The 12,150-nt window shown below is 44.4% G+C and overlaps 1 protein-coding gene across 1 annotated transcript in view; it reads left to right on the top strand.

Moving 5' to 3' along the window:
- The window catches only part of MAP3K3 (mitogen-activated protein kinase kinase kinase 3), a 70,850-nt gene that overhangs the window by 36,744 nt on the left and 21,956 nt on the right, over positions 1 to 12,150 (top strand). The window contains exon 5 of the mRNA XM_075350339.1: positions 689 to 802. Coding sequence (XP_075206454.1) covers positions 689 to 802 — 114 coding nt within the window. The remainder of the gene's footprint in view (positions 1 to 688; positions 803 to 12,150) is intronic.

The following is a 12,150-nucleotide window of genomic DNA, read 5'->3' as shown; positions in this document are numbered from 1 at the left end:
AACAGGCAGTTCTGGCCAACGACGCAGCAGCGTTTAAAGATTTGTAGCAATCAGCGACCTCACAGCGGGGGGCCAGGTCACTGATGCGTGTCACACATTGCAATGTCGGTGGGGAGGTCGCTATTACGTCACAAAACCAGTGACGTTACAGCGATATCGCTAGCGATGTTACAGTGTGTAAAGGGGTCTTAAGAGTCTTGTAGAAACAATGAGGGGCTTATCCCCCTTTTATAAACAAGATATCATCATGTCTAGCTGAATTTTAAGAAACTTAACCCATGCTAGGCACTGACAGTCCATGTCGTCACAGCATGCATTATATGAACATAGGTAGAACCGTCCGGCCATGCAAAGTGTATGGGGGTCGTCCTGACTCCCAACACCAAAGCTCAAGGGAAGGATCAGACAGTGGTTCAATGTAAGCTATTCTGTGCTCCGTCGGGGAACATATCCAGCAGAAATGGCTGATGGCAGCTTGCTCTCTCCACAGTAAGCACAAAATCCTGGCAGTTGTATGTCAGCAGTTTTATGTCCTGATATTATTGACTTCCTTTCCCACTCCCCATCCTTACCAGACTTTGATAGCTAGTTAGAAGAATAAATATTTCTTAGTGCCTTTTGGGAAAGATGTTTGTGTATGATAGTATTGGTAGATATGCTCCTGCCTGACATCTCCTCTTCTTTTCAGCTGTCTATACCCCTCAGAAGTCAGGATGATCTTGACAAGGCTGTGGATCTCCTAGATCGAAGTTCCAGTATGAAAAGTCTCCGGATTCTGCTCCTCTCCCTCGACAGAAACCATGTATGACCTGGTTATGTATACGATATGTTGTGTTGTCATTACAAGGATCTTTTCAGCTAATATTAAACGAAGGGTTCAACTAAGGTGACCACAAAATATTCACGCAGTCTGGCCTTGCTACCCTGTTTTTCCAAAAATAAGCCCTCTTCCAAAAACAAGCCCTATCTTGACTTTTAGGGATTTTTGGAGTAGGCTTTAAATATATACCCTATTCCAAAAAATAAGCCCTTATTAGTCAACCTCTCCAGTACTAGGTTATGTTAGTGACGCTAGGTTATGTCAACAACATCACAAATACCTGTCCTTATCCTGGTTGCACTGGAATGGGCATAATGTAGCTCCCAGATCATCCTGCCGCTTCCTCACCATGGTAGGGTAAAATCTGCTCACCCAGTCACAAGTCGGCCTCCTGAGTATTGTCACCAGGTTCCCGCTTCTAAGCCGCTACCGCACTAACGTAGGCTTGGCTGCTGCTCCAGGGTCCCACCTCCTGACTCCCGAGTGCCACCTCTTGGATCCTGCCCCCCGGCCAGCCCTGCTCGCTCCAGCAGAAGCAGCCACGTGTGACGTCACAACCACCTTTCCCAAGTCCCACTCCAGAATCCCACCTTCTGCCCCCTCCCAGCCGCATAGAGAAGAGTGCCAGTAAGTGTTACCATAAGAGTGACACTGCACCAGGAATTGTGAATGTAAGTTAAGGTTAAGGTTAGTAACCCTGAAGCTGTTCATACACCTTCAAGGTAAATTGAAGCATAAATGTGTGATTGTTGTTCATGGGGGAAAAAAAAATAAGCCCTAGCCAATTTTTTGGAAATGATAATAATATAAGACCCTGTATTATTTATGGAAAAACACAGTAGTACGGATTCCTGATTTGTAGGGTGATGAAAGATTTTCTGTTTCTGTGCAAACTGTTCCCCAATATGGATGTCCGCCCTTGTAGCAGTGATCGCCTACCTTTTTTTTTAAATCGGATCTTTTTTTATTAAATTATTAGGGATCAATACAGAGAGTATTTCACTTTTCATATAACTGATAACAATAAACAGATAAACACATATGATTTATAAATCAGGTTCTTTCTCTGCATGTATGTAAATATAATAATAGAGTTCTCAAATCATAGTTATATTATATAGCTTGAGCCTACAAACCTCGTGGCTCTACAAATAAACAAAACTTAAATTATGCAATAATGCCTCAGACTAACAGAAACACCTCCTCCATCAGCCGCGTCGCTCCACATCATATTGCTATACTCTCCCGCCCCTCCCTCTCCGTGCAGTCATCCATGAAACCGTTCCAGTCCTCTCTCACCTCTTCATTCAAAGTCCATTTCGCCACAGAAAAAACTAGTTTTAATTCCCTTCCTCACACATGCCATCACTGCAGGCACAACAGTAACCGGTCCAGCATTGCATCCTGAACCAGTGCACTAGAGGGTAGGCCCGGCAACTCCATCCATGGCCGCCAAATGTTGTAAAACTTTTTCAATGTTTTTCTTTTTAAATAAACTCCCCTTTCCAATCTTATGACGTTATTTAATTTGTTTTTGAGCTCTGGTAATGTTGGTGGTAGAGGGTCTAACCAGTGATATGCAAGTAGCTTTCTTGCTTGGTACAAGATACGGGCTATTCCCAGAGCTGTTGGAGAATCCGGATCCACTTCTCCTTCCCATAGACTCAACAGGCACAGGCGGGGCGACGGTGGTATTGTGATATGATATATTTGATCTATAAGTCCCAGGGTTTGGTTCCAGAAATCACCAATGTGTCCACACTCCCACATAACATGCATCAAATGGGCATCATCCTGTCCACACCTAACACACTGTGTGTTTGGTCTGAGTCCCATCTTAAATAAGTAGACTGGGAGTTTTATATACCCTGTGGATGAGATATATTTGAGACAGCTTTTGGCACTCCGATACCGCCAGTTTAGGAACTTGTTCCAATATATCAGACCACTGGCCTTCCGTCAGGGGACCGACGTCTCGTTCCCATTTGCTTTTAACAATCAATGGATGTGTTTCCAGATGGGCAGGTAGTAATTTTTTATATAGTTCCGAAATAAGACCCTTAGAGGACTCAGATGTAAGCAGCCTATGTAATGTTTGATTATGTGTCACTGTGACCGGGTTTGTCCTCCCCTGTCTTTCCAGTGCGTGTCTCAGCTGCAAATACTGATAAAAGAAGACATGCGGAAGGTGAAACTCCGTTCTCAGTTGTTCAAAGCTTTTAAGAGTATTATTTTGTAGTACTTGTGACACTAAATGGATCCCTTTATCCTCCCATCCTCTGAACCCTACTAATTTTTTAATTTCTGGCAAGTCGGGGTTCTGCCACAGTGGCCAGAGCTCTGTAGGTCCGCTTATCCCCAAAAGAGACTTACCCCTGTCCCACACCCGGAATATCATAGCCAGTGTGGGATATCGTGCCCCATTTATCTGTCTTTGTCCCACATCCAACCGGCAACCTGGGTACTTCCATACTGATCCCTCTCTCACTATATCACCACTGGTATCATACCCTCCTTCTTTGCCCCAACCCCTCAGATGTTGCATCTGGGAGGCTATATAGTATATATATGGGTTTGGTACCGCCAGTCCTCCCTCCTCCTTTCCCCGCTGTAGCACTTCCAGTCGAATCCTAGCTTGCTTTTTCTTCCAAATAAGTTCCCGGAATATTGTATTAATTTTTACAAAAAATTCCCTACATATCCACACTGGAGAATTATGTATAAGGTATAGTAATTGTGGCATCATTACCATTTTAATTAAATTGGATCTGCCGATATTTGATAGCGGCAAACGGCACCAGGTATGCACTTTTGCTCTGAATCGCTGTAACAGGGGTTCCAGATTTAGGGCCTGGAAATCCTTCGGGATTGGGCTGACAATTACTCCCAGATATTTAAACTCCCGGACCACAGGAACTGGAATCTGTAAGTCCGAAAAGTCCCCCGGAAGGGGGTCCAACGGCATTAAAGCCGACTTGGACCAGTTGATTCGTAGACCAGACCTCTGTCCAAATTCCCGAATGATATTCATTGCCGGCAAAATCGAGGAACGTACCCTGTCTAAATATAAGAGTAGATCGTCTGCGTATAATGATATCTTTTGTTCCACGGCTCCACACCGAAATCCCTCTACCTCCCTGGATTTCCGTATTGCCACTGCCAACGGCTCCACTGCAGTCGCGAATAGCAAGGGTGAAAGCGGGCACCCCTGTCTAGTACCTCTTCCAAGAGGAAAAGACTCGGAGACCCTGCCATTAACCCTAACCTTCGCCACCGGTGAGTCATATAGCAGTTTTACCCAATTTATGAATCTATGTCCAAAGCCCATTTTCCGAAGTACAGCCCACATATATTCCCATTCAAGGCTATCGAACGCCTTAGCAGCGTCCAATGACAAAATTGCCCTTTCCCCCGGTACCTCAGAACTATGTTGAATTCCCAAATATAATTTCCTGAGATTCATAGATGTGGCTCTGCATGGAATGAATCCTGTCTGATCACTCTGCACTATAGATGAGATGACTCGGGACATCCTATTGGCGAGCACCTTGGCCAGCAATTTAATGTCTGTTTGTAGGAGAGAGATTGGGCGATACGAATCCGGGATCTCTTGATCTTTTCCGGGTTTTAATATTAAGACTATTAAGGCTTCCCTCATAGAGGGCGGGAGGACCCTCTGCCTTTCAGCCTCTTCAAATACCTTAAGTAGCTTGGGTAGCAGTAAGGGTGCATACACTTTATAAAACTCTCCAGGCAGGCCATCTGTTCCTGGAGCTTTTTCATTTTGTGTCTGGCCAAGCGCTTCCTCCAGTTCTTCCAATGAGATGTCCCGGTCCAGCAATTCCCTGTTTACATCACTCAGTGTAGGAAGAGAGAGATCATCCAAATACTGCTCAATCTCAGTCTCCGTGAGGTCACAGTCTGATGTGTATAGCCGCATATAATACCTCTTTATTTCTCTTATTAAATCCTCGCTTGCTGTTACAAAGTCACCCGATTCCGTCTTTAACCTATTTATATAAGAAGATCCTTCCTGTGCTCTAATGACTGTGGCCAGTAGGTGCCCCACGCCCTCCCCCGCCATAAAATAATTTTGTTTAAGGAAATAACGTTTATTTTCTGCCACCGACATGAGATTTTCTTTGAGTGACATCTGTGCCTTCTCTAGAGTGTGTTTAGTTTCTACTGTCGGGTTGAGCACCACCGCAGCCTCCGCATCAGATACCTCCTGAATCAGACTCTGGGTGTAACATTTGGTTTGATTTTTGCGTATGCATATTTCTCTAATATATATGCCCCTTACCACAGCTTTCATAGAGTCCCAAACTATGTGTGGTGGTGCAGAGCACTCATTAAAATGAAAGTATTCCAGAATGTTATCATATAAAGATCCCCCAATAAGCTGGATCCAGAAGGGATTAAGTTTCCAGATAGGCCTGGGCAGAGCGAGGGGGTTTCCCCATGCAAGCGTAACATGTAATGGTGAGTGATCAGATACACTTCTAGGTAGGTAGGCCACCTTTTGTGTATATGAGGCCATAAGTGCGTTTCCAATAGCCAGGTCTATCCGTGACATGGTGTGGTGGGAGCTAGAGTAACAGGAGAATTGTTTGGTTGTGGGGTGTTGGGCACGCCAAAGATCTACAAAACCCAGCTCCGTTAGCATTCTAGCAAATGAAGTCGGGGCGGTGTTCTCCGATATGTTTCCCGAGTGTAATTTATCTAGATAGGATTGTAAGTAATTATTAAAATCCTCTATCAAAAGCGTTGGCACAGATGGAAGAGAATCTAAAATAGACAATATCCTTTTTACCGGTTCGACTGAATATGGTGGAGGGATATATATCGCAACCAGAATAAGTTGTATACCATACAGCATGCAAAGCAAACAGACAAATCTGCCCCCCGGGTCAATCACTGATTTGGTACATGAGAACGGGATGGATTTGTGCACCAACACACTCACACCCCGTGCATGGGTCGAGTATGTGGAATGATATTCATGCGCGATCCATCCCTTCCTCAGCCAATGAACATTATCCCTGACCATGTGGGTCTCGGAGAGACATAAAATAGCCGGTAAAAGTTTCTGTAGGTGAGTAAATATAGCACATCTTTTGTTCGCATCTCCGAGCCCTCTAACATTCCACGCTACAATATTTAAAGATGTCGCCATAAGCGTAGACTAAGATATGATCCGGACGGATACTTCATACCTGGAGGAGAGAGTCGTTCTCCACCGATTCTCAAAAACATTAGGTTGAGCGACACGACTGAGGCACACCACACTTCCCAAACAGATTGCATCATACAACAATAAACAAGAAAAACATGGAGAGAGATAGGGCTCTGCACACCAGTGCGCAGTGCCCCTGCCCTCAAACTCAAGTGTATCTTACACATTTCTCCCAAATAGAGAGAATCAGGGCTAAAAACACGCCCCAAGTCCATGCAGGGAGGGGGGTCCACAACTCGCTAGTGCAGCGTGTGTCCACAATGAACCGGCCGTCTCCCAACCTGGATCCTAGATGAATTTAACTGTAATGAGCTCACCAGCATAGCGTCCCAAACAAAAACAACGCCTGGCGGCAGAAAGGGAAATCTCAGGTATTCTTCCTCCTCAGGGATCTCTCATTGATATCCAGCCAAGACAATGCCGCCCCAGCCGTATCAAAAAAATGAGTCTCTCCGTTCGCAGCAATCCGCAGCTTAGCAGGGTACATCATGGAGTATGGCACTTGCAGGTTGCGCAGTCGTTTTTTGATCTCAATAAATTGCGCTCTTTTACGTTGCACTTCCATGGAGAAATCAGGAAATATTGATATCTTCCTCCCATCAATTGCAAGTTCTTTGATATCTCTGGCTCTGCGCAGGATAGTGTCCCTATCTTTATAGTGCAGTAGTTTAATCAGAATAGGACGTGGGGGTGCTCCCGGCTGTGGGGCACGCGCAGGGACCCTGTGCGCCCTTTCAATGGTGAAGAAAGAGGATAGTATGTCTTTTCCCATGGTGTCTTTAAGCCATTTTTCAAAGAAATTCAGTGGGTCATTGCCCTCCATCCTCTCTGGGACCCCCACCAGTCGCAAATTACTTCTGCGGGAGCGATTTTCCAAATCATCCACCTTGTTTAGCAGTGTGGAGATATTTTGCGTGGCCTTTCCCAGCTCTCGTGACATTGGTGGTAATTTATCCTCTGTTGTACTCACTCTTTCCTCCAGCTCCCCCATTCTGACAGTCACCCCTTGCAGCTCACGTTTAATACAGGCCATATCTGAGGTGACAGTTCCCATCTGGCTGCTTAGAGTGGCCAATGTGGTATTGCAAGAGTTAATTGCTGCCAGAATGTCTCTCAGTATGGCCTCAGTGAAAACAGGTGTTGTTTGCTCCACATCTCCCCCTCCTCCCTCTGCCAGCACAGGCCTGTGTGTCTGCATACCTTGTGCTGCTGAACATGCAAGGCCCAGGGTACTCACAGTCTCACCATCGGGTATGTTTTCTCCCTGCTCCAGGGCCCGTTCAGCGCTGCCATCGGGTGCCTCGTTGCAGGTAGGCTCTGTGCCAGGGGCCACTCTGGCAAACCGCTCCAACCTGCTTGCTACTCCCACTGCTCCAGCTCGGGATGGTGTGGATGCCGGCGGCGCCATATTGGATTCTTCAGAGGCACGCTCCTGCGCGTCTCTGTCCCTTTTATTGCTGCTGCGGGTCGGCATATCCTGGCTGTGCTCGCTTCCCCGGGTGTTATAAGTAGTGTTGCAGCCCTCCAGGGTCGGTAGTGCCTGTCAGCAAGGCTGGTGTGCAGGATAATTCAGGATCCAGGCAGGAGCTCACCCACGCTGCTTCCTCTCTACATGAGGTCCAGGCCACGCCCCGTGATCGCCTACTTTTGATGCTCCAGCAGTTGCAAAATGTCAACTTGCATACCCTACCTAAACAGTGTGCTGGTGGAGACCCCCACCCTTCAGAAATGGTGTAGTGGTCTTTACTATACTTGTTTGCTTATGGAGCGAGGAGACCATTACTGGTGTATATCCCAATTGATTTCAGTGGTGATTGACTACACATACAGGAAGACTTTTTATTATGAGAAAGCCAGGTAAATAGATGCAAGTATCCACATCCATACAAGCAATGGTGTCTTTATGGTCCTAAGGCTATGTTCACACTAGAAAAATGATTTTTCTTAAGAAATTTCTTAAGAGTGAAGGATTAGTGCACCTGCGTTAAAAAACGCACCAAAAACGGACCTGCGTTTTTGCCGCGTTTTCGGTGCGTTTTCGGTGCGTTTTTACCGCTGGTTGCTCCCTGCGTTATTGTGCCAATTATCTATGGCAAAAAACGCAGTTAGCTGCAGAAAAGAAGTGACATGCTCATTCTTTTTCTTAAGAAAATCTACTGAAAGAATTTTCTTAAAAAAAAAAGCAGTGTGCACACAGCTAATTTTTTTTGCCATAGGTTTTGCTGGGGAATGTCTGCAGAAAGGTTACAAGAATTTCTCAAGAAATTTCTGCAGCAAAAACGGACCCAAAACGCAGGTAAAAAACGCAGTGTGTGAACATAGCCTAACTGTGACTGGAGCAGTGTATACAGCAGGTAAAGTAAGTATTGAACACATCATGAATTTTCCAAGTAAATATATTTCTAAAGATGCTATTGACATGAAATTATCACCATATGTCAGTGACAGCCCATCCAATCTAATCAGATAAAGAAATCAAACCATAGCTGTCCATAAATTTATTGATGTGTAATAATGAGAAACAATACAGGGAAAAATTATTGTACATGCTTGTAGAAATGTATTTAATACTTGTACAAAAGCCATTGTTGGTGATGACTGCTTCAAGATGTCTCCTGAATAGAGAAAATGTTGCATACGTTGCTCAGGTGTGATTTTGGCCAATTCGTCCACAGAACGAAACATTCTTTAAATCCTGAAGGTTCTTTACGCTTTGCTTTCTTTGAACTCCAACCTTTAGTTCCTTTAAATAAATTTTCTATTGGATTCAGGTCAGGTGGTCGCCTGGGCCATTCTAGCAGCTTTATTTTCTTTATTTGAAACCAATTGATAGGTTCCTTGGCTGTGATTGAGATCATTGACTTGCCGAAATGTCCACCCTAGTTTCATCTTCTCATCCTGGTAGATGACAGCAGATTTTTATCAAGAATGTCTCAGTACATTTGTCCATTCATCCTTCCTTCAATAATATGAATTTTTCTAGTGCCATATGCAGAAAAACAACCTCACACCATGATGTTCCCACCTTCAAACTTCACTGTTGGTATGGTATTTTGGGGTGATACAGTTAGGTCCAGAAATATTTGGACAGTGACACAAGTTTTGTTATTTTAGCTGTTTACAAAAACATGTTCAGAAATACAATTATATATATATAATATGGGCTGAAAGTGCACACTCCCAGCTGCAATATGAGAGTTTTCACATCCAAATCGGAGAAAGGGTTTAGGAATCATAGCTCTGTAATGCATAGCCTCCTCTTTTTAAAGGGACCAAAAGTAATTGGACAAGGGACTCTAAGGGCTGCAATTAACTCTGAAGGCGTCTCCCTCGTTAACCTGTAATCAATGAAGTAGTTAAAAGGTCTGGGGTTGATTACAGGTGTGTGGTTTTGCATTTGGAAGCTGTTGCTGTGACCAGACAACATGCGGTCTAAGGAACTCTCAATTGAGGTGAAGCAGAACATCCTGAGGCTGAAAAAAAAGAAAAAATCCATCAGAGAGATAGCAGACATGCTTGGAGTAGCAAAATCAACAGTCGGGTACATTCTGAGAAAAAAGGAATTGACTGGTGAGCTTGGGAACTCAAAAAGGCCTGGGCGTCCACGGATGACAACAGTGGTGGATGATCGCCGCATACTTTCTTTGGTGAAGAAGAACCCGTTCACAACATCACCTGAAGTCCAGAACACTCTCAGTGAAGTAGGTGTATCTGTCTCTAAGTCAACAGTAAAGAGAAGATTCCATGAAAGTAAATACAAAGGGTTCACATCTAGATGCAAACCATTCATCAATTCCAAAAATAGACAGGCCAGAGTTAAATTTGCTGAAAAACACCTCATGAAGCCAGCTCAGTTCTGGAAAAGTATTCTATGGACAGATGAGACAAAGATCAACCTGTACCAGAATGATGGGAAGAAAAAAGTTTGGAGAAGAAAGGGAACGGCACATGATCCAAGGCACATCACATCCTCTGTAAAACATGGTGGAGGCAACGTGATGGCATGGGCATGCATGGCTTTCAATGGCACATGGGTCACTTGTGTTTATTGATGACATAACAGCAGACAAGAGTAGCCGGATGAATTCTGAAGTGTACCGGGATATACTTTCAACCCAGATTCAGCCAAATGCTGCAAAGTTGATCGGACGGCGCTTCATAGTACAGATGGACAATGACCCCAAGCATACAGCCAAAGTTACCCAGGAGTTCATGAGTGCAAAAAAGTGGAACATTCTGCAATGGCCAAGTCAATCACCAGATCTTAACCCAATTGAGCATGCATTTCACTTGCTCAAATCCAGACTTAAGACGGAAAGACCCACAAACAAGCAAGACCTGAAGGCTGCGGCTGTAAAGGCCTGGTAAAGCATTAAGAAGGAGGAAACCCAGCGTTTGGTGATGTCCATGGGTTCCAGACTTAAGGCAGTGATTGCCTCCAAAGGATTTGCAACAAAATATTGAAAATAAAAATATTTTGTTTGGGTTAATTTATTTGTCCAATTACTTTTGACCTCCTAAAATGTGGAGTGTTTGTAAAGAAATGTGTACAATTCCTACAATTTCTATCAGATATTTTTGTTCAAACCTTCAAATTAAACGTTACAATCTGCACTTGAATTCTGTTGTAGAGATTTCATTTCAAATCCAATGTGGTGGCATGCAGAGCCCAACTCGCGAAAATTGTGTCACTGTCCAAATATTTCTGGACCTAACTGTATACAGTACCTTTTGGCCTTTAAACATGGTGTGTATTATGACATCCAAAGAGTTCAAGTTTGGTCTCATCTGACCAGACTATATTTTGCCAGTATGTCATAGGCTTGTCTAATTGTTGTGCAAACTTGATCATGCTTTGTGTTCAGCAATGGAGTCTTGCGTGGTGAGCGTGCATACAGGCCATGGAGGTTGAGTACATGACTTATTATTTTCTTTGAAACAATTGTACAATTTTTCCTCGAAAATAAGACACTGTCCTATATAATTTTTTTTTTTTCCCCAAAATATGTACTTGGGCTTATTCTGGGGGTAGGGCTTATTTTCAGGGAAGCACGGTTGGGGAAATTTTACCCCCAAAAAGCAGAACCCCCCCCCCCCCCCTTTTTCCATGTAAATCGAACTTACCAGACTCCGGACGTCTGTGTCGCTCCCAGGTCCTCATATGATCTTCGATGGGCGCTCCCAGCAGGTATGCTACACGCAGTCCCTTCCCTGCCTCTGGCCGACACTCGCGAACATCAGATCACACACTCGCCACATCCTATGTTACCAATTGCTTCTGGCCGGCAGAGGATCCTGGGATGCAAAGCAGTGGAGCACTACGACATGCGGTGGAACGCATCGATGCTCCACTGCACTGCGTCACAGGTTCCTCTGCCGGCCAGAAGCAATCTGTATCGCCGGATGGGGTGAGTGAGAATGCAATCTGATGTGTGCGTGCTCTGATGTTTGTTCGTTTGTATGCATTCCACCGCAGGTCTTTGATGCGTTCCACTGCAGGTCCTCCCGTTCAGCGTCTGGTGAATTTGATTGCAGGGTCTTCTGTTTTCTTTCTTGTCTTTTTTGGGGGTGTCTGCTTTCTATAATTAAGTGTCCTGCAGAATTCTTTAACTTTTTTAGCTATATGGACACTTTTATTATTGAACCGCAACGAGGGCTTATTTTTGGGGCAGGGCTATTTAAGCCTTATGCCGAAAACGCTGAAAATTCCCGCTAGGGCTGATTTTTGGAGTAGGTCTTATTTTTTGGGGAAACACGGTATATGCTGATTTCAGGTGTTTCTGTAGCTCTCCACAAGTGGTTTTTGGCTCTTGGACAACTCTTCCTCTGTCTGAAATCTTGCAGGGTGCACCTGGTTGTGGCCAGTTTATGGTGAAATGATTTCTTTCCACTTCCAGATGTTGGCCCCAACACTGCTCACTGGAACCTTTTTAGTTTAGAAATTTTTCTGTATCCAGTACCATCAGTATATTTTGCAACACTAAGTTTGCGAAGGTTTTGAGACAGCTCACTATTTTACCCATCATGAGATGTTTCTTGTGTGGCACCTTGGTAATGACACACCTTTAATAGTCCATCAGTTGAACCAGCTGAT

The sequence above is a fragment of the Anomaloglossus baeobatrachus genome, chromosome 5 (assembly GCF_048569485.1).
Source record: "Anomaloglossus baeobatrachus isolate aAnoBae1 chromosome 5, aAnoBae1.hap1, whole genome shotgun sequence".
NCBI classification, from domain to species: domain Eukaryota; kingdom Metazoa; phylum Chordata; class Amphibia; order Anura; family Aromobatidae; genus Anomaloglossus; species Anomaloglossus baeobatrachus.
The sequence above is the reverse complement of the archived record's forward strand: the minus strand, read 5'-3'. Positions and strand labels throughout refer to the sequence as shown.